This window comes from Triticum urartu, chromosome 7A, assembly GCF_056163025.1.
Source record: "Triticum urartu cultivar PI428250 chromosome 7A, HENAU_Tu73, whole genome shotgun sequence".
NCBI lineage: Eukaryota > Viridiplantae > Streptophyta > Magnoliopsida > Poales > Poaceae > Triticum > Triticum urartu.
Window position 1 is genome coordinate 105,916,701 of NC_141879.1, and position 18,973 is coordinate 105,935,673.

Genomic DNA, 18,973 nt, shown 5'->3' on the forward strand with positions numbered 1-18,973 from the left:
TGGGCCATCAGTGGAGCTGGTCGTGCACGGCTCCGGATATGGCTGACGTCGTGGGGGCGTGAACTGGTGACCGACGCTGCCGCGATCATCGGAGCTGGAGGCGTCGCCACGGGAGGAGGTGGTGCAGGCACCTCCCGCCTTCCAGCCAGCCCCCGTGTACCACGCATTGCCGTCCCACCTTTGGACACCGCCGGACTACGTCGACCTCGTCAGTGACGACGACGACAACGTCGGCCACTGAAGATGGCGACGACGACGACATCGACGGGCACGACAAGAGCGCACGTGCATCAGTTTATTTTGTTTTTTATGTTAATTATGGCAATGTGAACCGTGAAACTGGGCCGTTTTGTGGCCGTGATGGTTAATTTATGTTTTATGTTTTTATATTTGCATTTTTTTGGCATTTCATTTTAATTTGTTAGTTTTTTTAATCACATCCACGCCGGACATGACTTGGGATGCGGCCGCGGGTTGGCCATACCAACACCCCAACGGACAGAAGCGGACATGGACAAATTCATTGACATCCCAAAAAGATAAAATTCGGCCAAACCGGACGTCCACTTGAGGTTGTGCAGTGAAGTTGGCCTTAGGATGCTCGGCATGATGCATGCTGCTGCGAGCCCTGAAGTCATCTCGGGTGCACGCAGTAAGCACTGTAGTTAGCCGTGCGAGTGGGCAGAAGAACGAATTTTGCAAGGGCATGACAGAGTTTATCCACTCTTATCACCATGTAGTAAACTAAAAACTAGCATGGTTACCAATAAGCTACGTACATTCCCTCGCAAAAAAAGAAATAAATAAAATACGTACATCTTCCAGGGAAAAAAGTGGGCACTGGGTGGTGATAGCTCCATCTATGGCCTGGACCGAAAGTTCTCTTCCAAAAGTTCAGATGCAACAAAACGATTGAACAAAAAAGCGAAGGCACAGCCCGAACTGGAATGGATGACAAAGATGGCCACACGTTCTGCCCTGCCCGCGTCTCCCTCCTCGAACTGGATAGGAACAGGATAACACCGGCTTGATCAGCAGCTCGCCCTGTAGGAGGATATCACATGCTGAAGAGGTTGCCGTTCGAGCTGGCCCCGGGCAATCCACGACGGCGACGCCGAATGCTTGCACCCCTGCAGTCTGCAGAGATGGCTTGCAAATTGCAACTGACTGACAATGAATAAGCTAGTAATCTTGGCTTGTTTTATCAGCAAACCCACACATAACCTTTCCATGTACCACTCACTACTGAACTATCCAATACCAAGTTGCTTCTACTAATGAGCAATATCAAACAGAATTACAGAAAGTGGCCGCCGGATGATAGCTCCGTCTGCGGCCTGGACCAAAAGTTCTTCCCACAAAGAATATATAAAAAATCGCCCGTCCCGACCAGATTGATGTGCGCATGCATGCCACTCGCGATTCTAAAAAAAAAACAAAAAAACACACGGCCTTCGGACCCCTCGATTTCTCTCCTTCGTTCTCCTCTCCAGTTGGATAATAATGTTTCATTTTTTGTTAGGGGAGGCGTAGGCTGCCAGTGGCAATGTTGTCCCGTATCAGGCCCACGATACCCAGCAGCCCACGCGCGAGCGGAGAGGCGGCCCACGCTCGCTTGCCCGTCCTGCCCGTGAGGTACGTCGGTTCTCGGTTGGCTTCCTGGTGGTGCGATTAGTCCCACCTCGCTCGCGGAGGGGGGTGGGAGGGGGCGAGCCGGGTATAAGAAGGGGTTGAGGGCGGACGGGAGAAGGCATCTTTGCGCTTGGGGCAATGACGCAGCTAGTGAGGTTATACCGAGGCGCGTCAATTGCTGGTTGAAAACTATTTCCAAACCCCCTCTTTGGCCCTCATGGGCCACTGAGAATTTCTGAAAGGGCTCCCTCTCTTCGGAGAGGGGAAAGCCCTACAAATCTAATTCAAATTTTGCTTTATTTTGGCCTGATTGAACTTTGCAATACACATGATTCTTAAATTTCGATATGGCCATAGGATTTTTTTTGTTTACGTCAATACTCTTTTTAGCGAGCAGTCGTCAGATACGTACGCTCAGGAAACCGCTTCCCCATCTAAATGAGAACCCGCTTCCCCTGCTGTGTTGGCGTAATACCCGTTACCAGCATACGCATCTCCAGCGACGCCAAATTCCCCAAAAGTTCTTCCCTTTCGCGCCTCCTCCGCACCATGCCGCCGCCGTCGGTGGCGCGGCAGGTGGCGGAGATTGCGGCGGAGCCCGACCGCGCGGCCGCGTACGCGCGCCTCCTCCACCTGCAGCGCGCGTGCGCCGATGACCCCTCCGCCGCGGCCGACCTCGCGGCGGCCTCCCCCTCCGCCCTGCTCCCGCTCCTCCTCCGCGACGCCGCCGAAGATGACGAGGCCGTAGCCGCCTCCGCACTCAAGTGCCTCGGCTTCGCGCTCTACCACCCCGTCCTCGTCTCCACCATCCCAGGTAGTAGCACCTCCTGGTAGCCCCCATCTCGGGCGACCACCATGTTCTTCTGACAATCTGGCTTCTGTCAGTCCATGCCTTGCACGGCTGTAGGTTTACCTCCCAGTCTTCCACTAATACTGTATGGTTAATAAGCCATTGTCTCAGATCCATTTTCCCATCATCTAGCAGTTTCATGCTCACACATTGGCCTTTCAATGAGAGCTGGTAGTCTACATTTTCTTAGGAAAACGTAGAAAAATTTCATTTCATGGCAGGTACTCTGAGTACACATTCTAGAAGTTGGAGCTGATACATTTTTTGTTTTGACAGTTCATGAGTTTCTACAATTAAAGAGCCTGTCCCTTTTGCTATTTTAAATCACTATCCGTTGCTATCTCTTGTTTTTTTGATTACGCTCTGAACCGATTAATGTGCTCAGTTGCTCAGGCATGCCCTTGAATCATGAAGTCACTTTGTATACAGCATGGCTCCGGGCCTTTCATCTAAAAAGATCATCAAATTACCTGTTGGTTTGAAGGAACAATTATAATATCTATTTTTCTTACCCTGCAGGACAGTTGGCTCAATTGGTATTGGCTACTTTGGTTCGGCTGGTCATGACCACCAAGATGAAGGTTTGTTCTGCTCACCATTTTTTGTTCTTCTTTTGTTCAGTTTTACTGTGGAGTAATTGAGTTCCTATTTCTTCTGTTAATTTGTTGTTACAGGCTATTTGTAATCTTGCAGTCTGGTGCATTTCTGTTCAACAATTGGAGGCTTCGGTGGTAGAGGATGGAGTAACTCCCTTGCTCAATGCTATTGTTTATGCCCTTGACAATCCATTTGGTTCTTTGTCTACAACATTTGAGGCTGTTCAGGTTATCTTCCCACTTAAACTGCGTTCTATTGCATTACCTCTGTTTTGTTTGGTGAACTAAGTAATTAATCTCATAGTATGCCTATCTCTGTTTTGTTGAACAGAGTAATTAATCTCATAGTATGTTTCTTATAGCAATAAAACAGTTCATGTGAATGATTTCTTTGCAGCATAATGTCGCCAGTAACCAACATAGTTGGCATCTTTTTACAATTGTTGTAACTGAAGGGGTTTACCTCCAGCCCTGCAAGACATTTGAGACAGGCTCAAGTGTTAAGACTGCCGTATTAAGATACATTTTTTCTTATGAAAACAGTTTAAGTTACTAATTAATATATATGCCCACTCTCTTGCTAATGAACTTTGAGTGAATCTGTTTAATTCTATTATCACTTATAATTGCAATGGCAACACTCTTCCTTCAGAAGTATGTTAATTTACTAAAATATCTCGGTAATTATTAGAGTTCATTGCTCTTATATTTCATGTCTTCATCAGGAGGAAAAACAAATTGTTCATAGATGATGTCATTAGATTTTTTCCATGCCTCACTAGTTTATTTTATGTTGCCGCACCAGCTAGAAAATCATCCAAGTCGGAGGGTTTTACCTTTTAGTATGAGCACTTTTGGCACAAGTGTGAAGCACACACTTGATTCTTGTTCCTTTTTTGTGGTTTAATGTTTTACCCGCTAGTAATACTTGAACTAAGGCCGTCTTTGAAAACTCTTTCTCAAGGCTACCATGAAACTTGCTAGTCAATATCCAAAAGGAATGAGAGACCAATCAAGCATATGGGTTCCCCCAATATACCGAAGACTCTTAAGTGCTGACAAGCCGGAAAGGGATATGTCTGAAAGATGCCTCATTAAGGTGTCATCAGTTATTTTACCTCCTCAATCTCCTCTTTCCAAGGTAATTGAATAATGACTACTATAATGATTTGGAATTAGATGTTTCTAACTGCTGACATTAGTTTCCTCATTGCGAACTATAGTACCCAGATTGTGTCTTTATAACTGTAAGTCAGGTATCACAGACTTAATTGCCACTAAGCACTTGGCTGTTAACTGTTGAAAATGTTTTGGATCGAGTCTGTTACTGAATACAAATATGCTGTGGGAGCTTCATAGAAAAACAGAAGTCAACATTTGCTTTTCTGTGTAGCACTGAAATGGCCTGCAGTTTTATTTAGTTTGATATGATTATAGAAATCATTTAAGAAAGCAGACTGAAAGTTACAACAGATTAACCTAGGCCAGTTTATATCTGGCACAGTACAATAATGCTTCTCAGTTACATTAATGTTTGTGCTATATTTGAAATGTAGTATTTTCACATCGTTTTGTGATTCCGAGATGTTTATCGTTAAATGATTTAGTCATCTCCTACTACTTCCCCTGTTGCAATGATCCTTGTGTTATTACACAGTTATTTACCAACCTCTTATTGTACCGTTTTACTTGCTAGTGTAATATAAAATTCCAATTTCAAATCCTTCATGTATCGACAGTCCCTCATTTGAGTTTTACTTTGTGCTTGCTGTGCAGGAAGTAGCTTTGGACCTTGAGCAAAAGCTACTCTCTTCTGTGCTTGATATGCTCAATGACCCTTCAAAGAAAATTCAAGCAGTAAAGTCATGGGGATGGTTCATATCCTTACTTGGCGCACGTGCAGCGAGCACTAGACCTCTACTTAACAAAATGCTTAAGGTCCCTGAGCAATTATTTACTGATCCTGATCCTCAAGTTCAGATAACCACAATGGTGAGTTAAACTCTTTCCTCAAGTACAGTTGTTTTCTTTTAAGACAAATATATTCCAATATAATATGATGATATTTTCAGAATTGCAGGTTACCTGGACAAATTTGGTGGATGCATTTTTTGGGCCACAGGCTTTAGAAAATATGGATCAGGGGACAGTGATGTCTCCTATTGAACCCAGAGCACATGCTAGTGTTCAGATGAAAAAGATAAGGCTAATTATGATGCCTTTATGTGGAGTTCTGTCAAGAAGTCATAATATTGCTTTAAGTTCCTCCTGCTTGAGCACATGGCATTACCTTTTATATAAGCTTGGTGATTCGATTAACCATTTATCCATTCTAGAGGCTGCTTTTGGGCCAGTACTCAAGATAATTTTCTCCACTAGACTTGATAATCAGAACAAGCCACTGTGGTCATTTTGCATCAATCTGTTTCATGACTTTATTTCAGTAAGAGTTAGGCATTTGATCTCACCCGAAGATAATGTGTGTGTTCCACTGAATCAGAACTTGCTATCCCAAACTTGTACGCATCTCAAGGTCTTGTTTGATGTTCATCAAATCAAATGGTTACCATGGGATGTTACCAGCTTTGATTTTCAGTTGGAGATCCTTGGCTCAATTGTGAATCCAGAACTACTTCATAACATGACTGCTGACATGGCCGTAACTATTATGGACTCCACAACACAAACTTTCAGGTTGCTTCTACAGGGAGTTCGAGTTCAGTGTAACTCAAAGCTTGCTGATGACAATGCCATGATATGCATTACTAAGGCATGCAAGTTTGTAAAGGAGGTGTTTCTGGATATGGTAGGAAAGCAAAAGAGTAACAGTTCCACACTGTTGGTACAGTTTTGTCTTCAGTTTGTGAAGTGTACTGTAGAGGAACTGGATAATTCTCTGTTGGCTTCTGGAAAGTATGAGTTATGCTTAGACATCGAACAAATAAAGGAGATTGAATATGCAGAATGCAGTCCGAAGCTATCTCATCCAAGAATCAGGCCACTTGCTTACCTGGAGTTGGTTTCTCCAGCAGTTTACTTGACTGCACTATCTCTGTCAATCGTAGCTCAGTTTACTGGAGAATTGTCACCTGGAGATGCCGAGCAATTGGCTTCAATTATCTGTCCACCTGATCTACTGGGGAACTTTCATGTTGTCGTTGCTTTTTTGTATATGCAGATCATGCGTCCAGTAGATAGTCGGCTAAGAATAAAATGGTTGGTGGTGTGGAACAAAGTGTCAAAGCGCTTGAATGAGCAAATGATGTCTTACTTGAAGGTTGGCTGTGGTGCAAGTGGCCATGATGTACTCTGTCAGTTCTTCTGTTACCCATTTTTTGCTCTTGTATCCCCTGGGAGTATATCTGCTCATTGGAATGCTGAAAATAGTTCCGAAGGTTACCTTAACATGACACAAGACTTGGAGGTGGAGCTGGTTATCGAGGTTTATCGATCCTTTTGTTCAAACTCCAGTTATTGTTCAGAGCCTGCTTACATGGTTTTCCTAGAGCACTTTTTTGAATATTTGATCCACATAATTGATGAAAACATGTCCCCAATCCAAGCCAATCTCAAGTATTGCTTAGAGAAGAAGTTTAAAAACATTACTATCCTATCTGTTCTTGGCAACGTAGTTATTGGACTACTAGAGAATGCCCAAATTTTTACCTATGCTAACAAAGAGATAGAAGTAACGACAAATGAGGAGCCTGCTGGATCCAAAGGACCTAACCTTATGTTGACTTGCTTGAAGCTTGGTAACAGGTGTGTTGAATTTCATTTCTAGATGAAACGCGTCTAGATTATCCTGCCCACCTTAAGAAGATGCCAAGCATGGCCAATGATTTGAAGATATTACAGTAATCTCTAATCATTTTTTGTTATATATGTGCAGGTTTATGAAGCTATCAGGTCTTGCTTTCAAAGAAAATCCAGCTGCACGACACCAAGTCACAAGCAGGTAAGTAGCCAGATTCACAAAATTGCAGATTAATTTCGATAGCAGCACGCTGCACTTAATTCTGTTTACATCTCTGCCTTCTGTTATGCTTCAGGTATTTCTCATCTTTATCTGATTTTGTTGGACATCTTACATCGATGAAAGACATTCTTCTACTCTTTGAGGTTTGTGCCATCTCCCCAGTCTCGAAGGGCATCATCTTCATATGTGTTAAACTGTTAATACAAGCATATACTTTGTGTGAAATGCTAACTGCATGATAAACATCACATCATCCGTGCAGATAATTGGGGATCAATTTACTGAATGGCTCACCTTATCTAGCACATCGTGCGGCATAATACATCAAGGAGAAACCATTGACCAGCTTGAGAAACTCTGGCTCAACACTGTCACGTGCCTGACGACGAGCCGACTCATCAGCGACTGCTCCTTCCTTGGAAAGCATCATCTGCTTCTCCAAGTGGCGGTTGACCACCCACACGGCCCCATTTCAGCTGCAACCACGGCAATCTGGAGATCACCAGGATCCAGCAACGCAGGCTTGCGGCACGCTGGACGTCGGTCAGTTTCCAAGGCAGATGAGCTGTCTCTAGACAGATCAGGGAAGGATCATAACTGTGCTAGCGACGCCGAGAGGGCCTTCGTGCTCGAAGAACTCAACATCTCGAGGATGTCCGTGGCGCCAATGTTGTTGGGTAGAGGAACCGGCACGTCAAACACGACTGATCGTGCCCCGAAGAACCGTGAGTCGCTCAGGGTCTCTGCCGGTCTGGGGAGGAAGAGGCTGAAGATTATGAGGTACTCAGGCAAGGGGAAGGGACCCGGCAAAGTTACCGACGCCTCCTTCTCGCCAGGCTGGGCGGAAGGTGAAGTTTGCAGGAAACCAGAACTTATATTGGAAATGCTCAAGAGGAAGAGATAGTAGCTTGAACCCATCCCCATGTATGTATGCCATGGTTGTGTACTTGTATATGTATCTAAGTGAAGCCTACGCCGGACCTCCATTAGGAAAATAGTGTACGCCTGACAAGAAGTGATGCCAAGACATCACTGCACTTTACGCCATCACCCAGCCAGCAGGGTGAGGAGTGATGCCGTCTCCAACCTGCATGCCAGCTTCGCAGTGTCTGCTCTCCATTCGTCAGAATCATCAGCGCCAGTCAGGGTTGAAACATCATCCTCACGTGTCGATTCAAATTCAGCATCATTTTCCAGTGACTTCAATTTTTTTGCATGCTTCACTTTTTGTTATTTGCTGAATTTGTTTTTCTCATAGCTCCCTGAGCGAGATTGATTTGAAACTGAAATTTTACATGTTTGCAGAACATCAAACTGTCCAACACACTGAGCATCATCACCAGTCAGGGTTGAAACTGAAATTTTACATGCTTCAGAATTTTGAAAGATCGTTTCCACCAGATAGTTTCTCTTGACTTGTGAGCAGTTATCAGTTGCTACTTGCAATTGATACCCAAAAAACTAAGCGTTTGGAGCTAGGAGTTATCTAAGCATTTCAGAACTGATACTCATCAGATGTGTAGGAGTTATCTAAGCATTTCAGAACTGATACTCATCAGATATGACCATGAAACATTTCATAACTGTAATATCACGAAGCATCATCCAGGTATAAAAACATAACTTGACCACATCCAGGGGCCATACATCATATAACGAGACTGAAAAGTTCAACAAGTACGAGCAGAAAGCTAAGCGTCTGGGAAATAGTAGGAACGAAAAACTAGGAATTTATTAAGCTGACTGGCATCTGGAAATAGGAAGCTGGAGTTGAATGTGCCAAAGCACTCTAGTTTGATGGGCTTCCTGGACCACTTGAGGATCCATTCGGAGAATCACTCGGTTCAGTTCCACTGGCCACATCCTGCTTGATGTCCTCTTTTTCATCAGCTGCAAACCTTCCAATGATCACCTGCGCGTCAGCACATCAAAATGCAAACCATTAGGAGAAAGCACAAGGTTCTCAATTGCATTATATGTATGTTTTCGTGAAACGATGCTATTTCCCAAACAAGCTATGTACCATATAAAGAAGCACATCATGATTTTCAGTATGAATATTAATATGTATACAATGTAACTCATTTGGCAGCAGACATTTTGTTTTCGAAACGCAGGAAGCACATATAGACTTAATAAATACTTAGTTAAACAAACAGAGCAAGATACAATGGAAGCTATTGGTATATATGGAACGAAGATCTTGGTTGTTCTTTTGGTAATCTGCTATTGGTATATTATATATATGGAGCAAGATGCAAGTGAAAGATGGTAACCTGAACAGATGATGCTGCAATCAGAGGTCCTGCTAACCCACCGCCGAAGATGCGGCCATCAGCATCGACAAGCGAAATGGCGAACCCACCCTTTAGAGAGCTCACTCCATCAGTTTTTGACGGCAGATACGAGCCGGTCATGGAGACAATGTCAAAACAACCCTGCATATTACGTACATGCTAAGGATTAGATATTGTTTAGAGTTGGTAACAAATCTAGAGTCCAAACAATGATGTTTCATTTTTGGACGACCAGAACTACACAACGCTATGTTTCCCCTTGCGATATTCTCTATGCTGGTAAAGGAAACAATTAGACAATCTCTCTACCTACTATCTCACATTTCATTTTGCTTTTATAATTCTCTTAATTTGGTTGGAGCTGAACTTTTATTTTGAAAACATACCAGAAAAAAGGGATTTCTAGTGTACAGATTCAAGCTAAAACAATAGAGCAAACCTTATGCATAACTGTTTCAAGCGGAGAAGCTGGTTGATGCAGTGTCACATTGGATACGGCGCCCTCGGCAGACATGATAAAAACTGCCCAACCATTCCCACCATACGACTTGACTTCCATTGCCACATCCTGAAACCAGGGGTTCCTTATTAGAATCTTACAATACATGCATAATATGGGGTGGAATAGAGAACTTATGGAAAAGATGCGAAGGGCAATAAAAAAGGGGAAAAGAGAGGGACAACACTAAGCTCTCTTCAACATATTGTAGGATGGATATAGACATAACCGGTTGAAAAAATGTGCTGAATAATAAATCAAGAAAGAGCCAAATGTTATCTCCAAATTTTACACCAAATAAGCATTGCTATCCCGATATTTTTTCTCCGCTTCTAGCCCGAGTCCGATCTAGATCCGGTCGTTATCCACTTCGAATCCGAAAAAATAAGTATGGTAAAGGGTATGGGGAAATCATTAATAATCCGATCCGATCCGTTTACACCCCATCTGCCCAGAGCTAAAGCGTCCCTCCCGCTTAAAAAAATATATCAAGTGCAAGTCATTTCAATATACATATGTACAACGCACATAGCGTTAAGTAGAGGCAACTTTGCTCATTTTTTTCCTAATATTTAACACTAAATGCATCCACAAAATAAACTTTATTTTTTTTTAAAAGGAACCACTTCATTTGGATATTCTAACATCTAGTATCCAGATATACTACGACGAAATATTAATAGAGCACTGAATGTCTCTAGGAGCATTATAAGAGTAGGAAAATTTACCTGTCCACCTTTAACTATGATGATTTGAGGAACTATTACAGTCCCACATGGCTCTGCCAGATAAAAAAATCCATTTCAAATTAGAATTTTTGGGAAATATATTGTAATTAATGCTGGCGAACTGATGACAGCATTCATGTGCATGCGCCTATAAACAGTACTACATGATCTGAAATAAACTAACATCCTAGAAATATAATTTCAAAGCTTCAGGGAATACGACGAACGTGTTGCAGGAGTAGGAAGAGCTACCTTGTTCAGCATCGGCCAGGCGGGCGTCGACGGTGGGCTGTGGCTGTGGATGAAGTGGACTCTTGTGCATCCCATCGCCATAGGCCGCCTTGCCCGCACCCGCCGGGATGGCTCCTCCTCCTTCCATTGCCTCACGAGCACAACACACACACACTGACACAAACAGAAGAAACCCTCACTTGTTTTACTGGTAACTCGATGCCTGAAAATGCACAAACCCAGGGCTTTTTATAGGGCAGTGGGTGGGATGTGATTTGGACGTGGGTGCCTTTAGATTCATTAATTACTTGCTTCCTTTTGGTTCTCAGAGGATGTATTTTTTGGAAATTTCTTGATTGGTCACTTTGGATGTGTTCAGAACTTCAGATGATGAGCTAGGTTATTTTCTTCCTATTTTACGGATTTTCAAATGAAACCATGGCAGAACTATAAATGTAAAATCTAAAGTTGACAAAACAATTAATGAAACTACAAAGATAGCGCATCAGTATAAATGAAATCCCAAAGATGGAAAACAATAAATGAAAATCCAAAGATAAGCTTATCTTTGGATTCTCATTCATTGTTTGTCATATTTAGATTTTCATTTATTACTTGCTATCTTTGGATTTTGATTTATTGCTACGCCATTTTTGGATTTCATTTATGTTGTGCGATCTTTGGACTTTTCATTTATTATTATGCCAAATTTGGATTTTCATTTATTATTATGACATTTTTTGGATTTTTAATTGTTGTTATGGACTTCGGATTTTTATGGGCATTCCTCCGCTCGACTCTACCAGTTGCTATCTTTTCAAGTGGGCCATGTTTGGATTTACAATGCGTGAATGATATGTTAGAGGGGTGGGTTTACCATCCACTCAAGCCGACTTTATACATGACATGGTTTATGTTCGGAATGATCAGAATTTTTCATAGAAACCGTGCATCTTCATTACCAACTAACAAGCGCACACAAAAACACACTAACGACTACTAGAGACCGAGAGAAGGCATGCGAATTGGATTTTTTTCCAGGAAAGCCCCCAAAAAATAGAAAAATAATATCAGGTGCTTTAGGGGTCGTTGCACACACCACAAGTCCACAACCATGGTTTGCCACCAACCTCAATCACCATCGAGGTGCTCATTGGAAGAGAAGCCAAGCCTCCACTGCCGAAACTGAGGAAGTGCCATCGCTAGAGAGGATTTGAAAGACGAAGAATACACACATTGCAAGTATTGAGGCACATTGGTTGTGGAACAATCCCGCGTTGACTTGGGCTTAGATCTATCTATATATCAACCCAATGATATTCTGGAAGAACGGTAGATCTGCCAACTTTGAACCACCACCGCTCCAAAGCCACTATTGATTTCCTCTCGGTTGCTTGCCTCCGAGAGGCAACAACTTCCATCAACAAACTGAAAAACAAATCTCGCTACCTAACGGAACGATGAGCCTACTAGGACACCAGATCTTTGAAGTCACCATGGCAAGGAAGAACTAGGGAAAGATTATTAAACCACTAGAGAAACATATTTCCCCCACCCATCGTGGGAGCGGTGGGCGCGCGAGGGGGGGGGGAGAGTGAAATAAAGACTCGAAAACATAAGAATTGGATCGGGTAGGTGTTCTAATGCTAGAAAAAACTACTCCATCGGCCTATTCCATTTATGCTTCATCAATGACCTTACTCTTCATTACCTCCATGACAGGTCGTTGCAATATTCCACAATACAAATAAAGAGATGCAAAAGAGTAAGGATCTCACCAAGTTTATAGTGTTGTCGAAGAGATTGGAGGTGACACCCTTCGTTAATTCCGTAATATGATCATTGGTGATATGATCCGCCATGAGATTAGCAATCTTGGAATCAAATATCTAATCATTGAGTTGATCCACCATGCGCTTGCCCGCCTTGAACTCAACAATTTGATTGCAGAGACAATTTTTTATGTGCTTGTCCACCTTGTGCTCGCAACCATTGTGACGGGTGGATCTATGTTGTACTGACATAGTTAAACTAGGAGAGTGGATTCTTTTGAGATGCAAGGAAGAAGTGACTTCATCGGAACTTAGATAGGGATGGAGGTGGTGTCGGAATCGAGATTGAAAGTGGAGAACGGGAGGTTTGTGGCGAGACATTAGGGGCGGGGGCGGCGGGGGGGGGGGGGGGGGGAGTTTTGAGGGAACATTTAGGGTTGAGGGGAGCGGCGAGTCTTTTATAATACTTGGTATGCGGTGGCCCCACCTAGAATAAGGCGACGAAGAATTATGTGTCGGCTACATTGTTGAGAAAACAGTATGACATGGCAGTAAGGTGGAATCTGACATGAGTTCTTCTTTTAATTTTTCGACGGGTAGTCTGGTCCAGCTTGCGTCATATGCATGATAAGCTTTATGATCCTAGGGAACATATGACCCAACCATTAGAAGTGGATGATGATGGTGGGGATTGCAGACTGGGAGGGGAGTATAAGATAATAATTGCGAGATGGGCGATCTAGTGACACCAGTTCACACTAATTTTCTTTGGATGGCAATGGTTGGAGTGTTATATTTTGTTAAGATAGATGTGATATGGTAAGCTTTTCATTTCGACACCAAGAGTTTACCATTTCGAATGGGAAAATTAACATTCTTTGAAAGACTTCGGAATCTATCTATTAAACTCATTTGAGAGCTAAATCAAACATGCCGAGTTGATATAAGTTGTTGAGAAAATGTAACATCCCAAAAAATTCCAAAATTTGAAATGTTATGAATTATTAATAAGTTGATTTTCTCTAAGTTTTAGAACGTTTTAGAGGACTTTTTGAAACTTTCTAAGGAGTAGATGAACATGGCTCTGTTATATATCCTTGATGAGAGGTTTACAACCAAGTTCCAACGAATGAGTTCGCCCTCATTAAATATTCTATGCGTGATCAAGTAGTTAAATTGGACAATGAAGACAACATAATGGGTTTTGTTTGTCTATATTCACATAGAAGTTATATTGTCACGTATCCTCTAACATGTGGTGCTTGCTCATAATCTTTTGCTAGCCAAAATTCGTAATAAGTAGAGATACTACTTGTGCATCCAAAATCTCTTGAACCTAGTTTATTGCCATGAGAGTCCACTATATCTATCTATGGATTGAATAAGATCCTTCAAGTAAGTTATCATCAGTGCAAAAGATAATAAAAATTGCTCCTAAATATGTATGATCTTTTATTGTAAGAGAAAATAAGCTTTGTACGATCTGCTGATGGTAAAGAAATAAAAGCGACAGACTGCATAATAAAGGTTGCTATCACAATGTGCAATATAAAGTAACGTTCCTTTACATTAAGAGCTTGCACATCAAAAAAAGAAAAAGCGCATGACAACCTCTACTTCCGCTGCAAAGGTCATATCTTTTATTTTTCTGTATGCAAGAGTCAATACCGTTCATCTCTATTCCGTTTTATTTTTTTCTCTTGGCAATCGTCATGTGATGGGGAAAGATCCAGGCACATATATCCAGTTGGATGTAGGTGATCATGAGTTATTATTGTTGACATTACCCTTGAGGTAAATGAGTTGGAAGGTGAAACTATAAACCCCCATCTTCATATGTGTCTGGCTGAAACTTTTGTTGAATAAATATGTCGTGAGTGCCGACAATTGTAGAAGACTAAATGATATTTGAGCATGTGAACTTGCTAATCAAAGCTCTTACATAAACTCTTTCTGATAATGTAAATTGCAAATGTTTCAATGGCGGAGTTCATAGTTTATTAGTTTTCAGCGAAGTTTATGGTACAAACTTTATGTTGTGAATGAATTGTCACTCGATCATGAGAAGTTTTATGATGATATATTGTTGTTATGATAATTATCATGATGCTTTCAGGTCCTTTTTTGTTTTATCGACACCTCTCTCTGTAAATATGTGGTTATGATGATTATCGATTTCGGCTTTCGCTTGAGGACAATGAGGTCTAAGCTTGGGGGAGTCGATACGTCCATTTTGCATCATGTTTCCCTAATGTTATTTATAATGTTTTGGTCATTATTTCACTTTATGATGCAATTCTAATGCCTTTTCTCTCTTAATTTGCAAGATTCACATGGAGATGGAAATTACAGGTAGCTAGAATTCTGGACCTAAAAGAGCTACAACAGAGATGGCTATTCTACGGAGCTCCAATTGGCCTGAAACTTCATGGAGATTTTTTATTGAATATATAAAAAACACTGGAGCAAAGAAATAACAAAGGGGGGCCACCTACTGCTCACAAGGCGACAGGGCGCGACCACCCCCTAGGCACGCCCTGATGCCCTGTGGGGCCCACAGCTGGCCTCTGGCCCCCTTCTTCTGCTATATGAAGTCATTTGCCCTAAAACAATTAAGAGGAGGACTTTTGGGATGAAGCGCCGCCGTCTCGAGGCGGAACTTGGATTGGAGCACTTTTGCCCTCTGGTGGAGCGATATCGTCGGGGATATTTCCCTCTGGGAGGGGGAAATCGAAGCCGTCGACATCACCAACGATCCTCTCATCATGGGAGGACCAATCTTCATCAACATCTTCACCATCACCATCTACTCTCAAACCCTAGTTCATCTCTTGTATTCAATCTTTGTCTCAAAACCTTACATTGGTACATGTGGGTTGCTAATAGTGTTGATTACAACTCGTAGTTGATGCTAGTTGGTTTATTTGGTGGAAGATCATATGTTTAGATCCTTAATGATATTCAATACCCCTCTGATCTTAAACATGAATATGATTTTTGAGTAGTTATTTTTGTTCTTCAGGACATGGGAGAAGTCTTGTCATAAGTAATCATGCGAATTTGGTATTCGTTTGATATTTTAATGATGTGTATGTTTTTCTTCCTTTAGTGGTGTCATGTGAACATCGACTACATGACACTTCACCATACTTGGGCCTAAGGGAAGGCATTGTGGAGTAATAAGTAGATGAAGGGTCGCGAGAATGATAGAAGCTTAAACCCTAGTTTGTGCGCTATTCCGTAAGGGGCTGATTTGGATCAATATGTTTCATGCTATGGTTAGATTTATCTTAATTCTTCTTTCATAGTTGTGGATGCTTGCGAGGCGGGGTAATCATAAGAGGGTTGATTGTTCAAGTAAGAACAACACCTTAGCACCGGTCCACCCACATATCAAATTATCAAAGTAGCAAACGCAAATCAACTAAACATGATGAACATGACTAGACGACAATTCCCGTGTGTCCTAGAGAATGCTTTGCTTTATATAAGATAACTTTTCGGTCTGTCGTTTACTATAAAAAGGATTGGGCCATCTTGCTCCACCTTTGTTACTATTGTTACTTGCTACTTGTTATGAATTACCTTACTATAAAACTATTTGTTACCGCTACTTTCAGTACTTGCACAAAATACCTTGCTGAAAACCGCTTATCATTTCCTTCTGCTCCTCGTTGGGTTCGACACTCTTACTTATCGAAAGGACTACTATTGATCCCCTATACTTGTGGGTCATCAGTGTCTTTACAAAAAGCCACCAAAAAGGGGTTGTACCCTAATAGTGTTGCCTGCATCATCATCCCATGATTCGTGGGATCTTGTCCCCTCACACTGGGACAAGATTTTTCCGTGACCATTCTCTCTCAAAAAATTCCCGAAGGTTCAGAACATTTTTGACTACCCCTTAAATAATTCTAGACGCCTTCCGAAACATTTTCGGTATGATGATTTTACTCCAAAACTGTAGGATCGAGAAGAGGTGTCTAGAGGGAGGGGGGGGGTGATTAGACCCTCAACAAAGAAAAGTAGCAGTTTTTAATTTCTTCAAGTTAAGGTGGAGTTTTAGCACAAGTTTAAACATTCACAATACATTTCAAGCAAGCATGGCAAGAGTATATGAGCAGCGGAAAGTAAAGCATGCAACTTGCAAGAAAGTAAAGGGATGGGGTTGGAGTATGCAAACACAATTGGAGACACGGAGATTTCTGGCGTGGTTCCGATAGGTGGTGCTATCGTACATCCACGTTGATGGAGACTTCAACCCACGAAGGGTAACGGTTGCGCGAGTCCACAGAGGGCTCCACCCATGAAGGGTCCACGAAGAAGCAACCTTGTCTATCCCACCATGGCCATCGCCCAAAAAGGACTTGCCTCACTTGGGTAGATCTTCATGAAGTAGGGGATCTCCTTGCCCTTCCAAACTCCTTGGTTCAACTCCACAATCTTGACAGAGGCTCCCAAGTGACACCTAACCAATCTAGGAGATACCACTCTCCAAAAGGTAATAGATGGTGTGTTGATGATGAACTCCTTGCTCTTGTGCTTAAAATGATAGTCTCCCCAACACTCAACTCTCTCTGACATATTTAGATTTGGTGGAAAGATGATTTGAATGGAAAGCAACTTGGGGAAGGCTAGAGATCAAGATTCTTGTGGTTGGAATGGAATATCTTGGTCTCAACACATGAGTAGGTGGTTCTCTCTTAGAAAATGTAGGTTAGAAGTGTAGGCACGTTCTGATGGCTTTCTTCACAAATGAAGAGTGGGTGGAGGGGTGTATATAGCCTCCACACAAAATCTAGCCGTTACAAACAATTTGCCAAACTCGGTGGGACCGAATTAAGAAACTCGGTCAGACCGATATGGTTCAAAATGTGAACGTTAGAGTTTTCGGTGGGACCGATATGATCAACTCGGTGGGACCGATGTGCTAGGGTTAGGGTAAAACATTAACTTGGTTTGACCGATTACACAAACTCGGTGAGACCGGTTTTGGTAATAAGCAAAACAGGGAGTTGGTCAAGCAAACTCGGTGGGACCGATTGCATATCTCGGTGAGACCGAAATAGTTGCAATAGGCAATAGAGAGTATGCAAGCCCATCTTGGTGAGACCGAGATCCCATCGGTGCGATCGAATTGATTAGGGTTTCTGGCAGTGGCTATGTGAAGTGAACTCAGTGGCGCCGGATAGATCAAATCGGTGGGGCCGAGTTTGACTTTAGGTTTAAGACATATGGATATGAGAAAGTGGTTGAGGGCTTTGGATCATATCACTAAGCACTTTGAGCAAGCAAGCCATTAAGCAACACCTCACCCCCTTTTAATAGTATTGGCTTTTCCTATGGACTCAATGTGATCTTGGATCACTAAAATGAAAATGTAGAGTCTTGAGCTTTTGAGCTTTTGCCAATCTTCTGTCCTTAGCATTTTGAAGGAGTTCCACATCCTCTTGTCCAAGCCACTCCACTGTTAAACTTATCTGAAGTATACTAGATAGAAGTATTAGTCCAACAAGAGATATGTTGACATTAATTACCAAAATCACCCAGGGAGAACTTGTCTTTCAATCTCCCTCTTTTTGGTAATTGCTGACAACATACATCAAAGCTTTAGATAAAGATATGAAGAATGACAAGTAAAGCTTTGGAAAGACATGTAACATGCATAGGCTCCCCCTGTATGTATGCAATCATGTGAATATGGGCTATAAGAGCATGTGAATGCATAAGAATGACAGAGCAAGCAACGAATTACATGTATCTTGGCTATATGCATCATAGCAAATGATGTGAATATAGGAATCATATCTTCATGTTCATGAGCCCTTCTTGCAAACAATATGTACATCAGCAAGAGATCTTCATGCACATGAGTGTGATGCATATACTTACCTTGTGGTCTTAAGCTGGCTTTGGAAGAGATGAACCTGAGTAAACAAGGTTAGATAACACAGAAACATCTACTAAACAGAGCAAACAGTAAACCACATGAGTACCAAGATTGGGATGACTTGTAGAGTGAGTACTAGGTACCCTATGTGATATAGACATGTCCCCCAAAAGAATAAGGATATGCAATGAATTCGACGATTTTCTTCCCTTAGATGTCATTCTCCCCCTGAATCTTATATGGATAATGGGAGAAGATAGGGAAAAGAAAATCGGAGCAAAACAAGAAAAATTGAATAACGCAGTCATAACACATATTAACATGTCTTTCCCCTCTTAAAGACATGTGACTTCTCTCCTCTTGAATACCAAGCATCTGGGGTCTCTCTCCCTTTGATGTGATTAAGCACTCTCCCCCCTTGATGTGATTAAGCTTTGATGTGATCTCTCTCTCCCCCTTTGACATCAATTTCCAAGAAGGGATCTTCTAGAGTGTGAGT

The 18,973-nt window shown here is 42.1% G+C and overlaps 2 protein-coding genes and 1 non-coding gene across 4 annotated transcripts; 2 read left to right on the plus strand and 1 right to left on the minus strand.

Moving 5' to 3' along the window:
• The first annotated feature begins 1,731 nt into the window (after positions 1-1,731).
• On the plus strand, positions 1,732-8,263 carry LOC125510239 (uncharacterized). Its single transcript, XM_048675361.2, has 9 exons — positions 1,732-2,446; positions 3,002-3,063; positions 3,157-3,306; positions 4,043-4,219; positions 4,855-5,070; positions 5,159-6,840; positions 6,971-7,036; positions 7,131-7,200; positions 7,320-8,263. The coding sequence occupies exons 1-9, from the start codon at positions 2,071-2,073 to the stop codon at positions 7,959-7,961; spliced, it is 3,441 nt and encodes a 1,146-aa protein (XP_048531318.2). The 5' UTR covers positions 1,732-2,070; the 3' UTR covers positions 7,962-8,263.
• LOC125511696 (U4 spliceosomal RNA) lies at positions 1,753-1,903 on the plus strand. The gene has a single exon (XR_007285059.1). It is a non-coding gene; the product is annotated as a U4 spliceosomal RNA (small nuclear RNA).
• A 356-nt stretch (positions 8,264-8,619) lies between the features above and the next one.
• On the minus strand, positions 8,620-11,272 carry LOC125510240 (AT-hook motif nuclear-localized protein 1-like). Of its 2 annotated transcripts, none has more exons than XM_087538156.1 (5): positions 10,834-11,272; positions 10,582-10,634; positions 9,806-9,922; positions 9,334-9,495; positions 8,620-8,969 (listed from the first exon to the last, which is right to left on the minus strand). In XM_087538156.1, the coding sequence occupies exons 1-5, from the start codon at positions 10,958-10,960 to the stop codon at positions 8,847-8,849; spliced, it is 582 nt and encodes a 193-aa protein (XP_087394282.1). In that variant the 5' UTR covers positions 10,961-11,272; the 3' UTR covers positions 8,620-8,846. The 2 variants fall into 2 exon arrangements, with proteins under 2 accessions (XP_087394282.1, XP_048531322.1); XM_048675365.2 differs by having other exon boundaries at positions 8,670-8,969; positions 9,794-9,922; positions 10,834-11,260.
• Positions 11,273-18,973: the final 7,701 nt, after the last annotated feature.

Bases quoted from the DNA above. Each gene is read 5' to 3' on its own strand.
- LOC125510240 (XM_048675365.2), bottom strand. From the start codon at position 10,960: ATGGAAGGAGGAGGAGCCATCCCGGCGGGTGCGGGCAAGGCGGCCTAT. The intron at 9,923-10,581 runs GTAAATTTTCCT...CCCTGGTTTCAG, and splicing joins TCATAGTTAAAGGTGGACAG to GATGTGGCAATGGAAGTCAA. The intron at 8,970-9,333 runs GTTACCATCTTT...GCTGACGCGCAG, and splicing joins TTGCAGCATCATCTGTTCAG to GTGATCATTGGAAGGTTTGC.
- LOC125510239 (XM_048675361.2), top strand. From the start codon at position 2,071: ATGAGAACCCGCTTCCCCTGCTGTGTTGGCGTAATACCCGTTACCAGC. The intron at 3,307-4,042 runs GTTATCTTCCCA...CTCTTTCTCAAG, and splicing joins CAACATTTGAGGCTGTTCAG to GCTACCATGAAACTTGCTAG. The intron at 7,037-7,130 runs GTAAGTAGCCAG...GTTATGCTTCAG, and splicing joins CGACACCAAGTCACAAGCAG to GTATTTCTCATCTTTATCTG.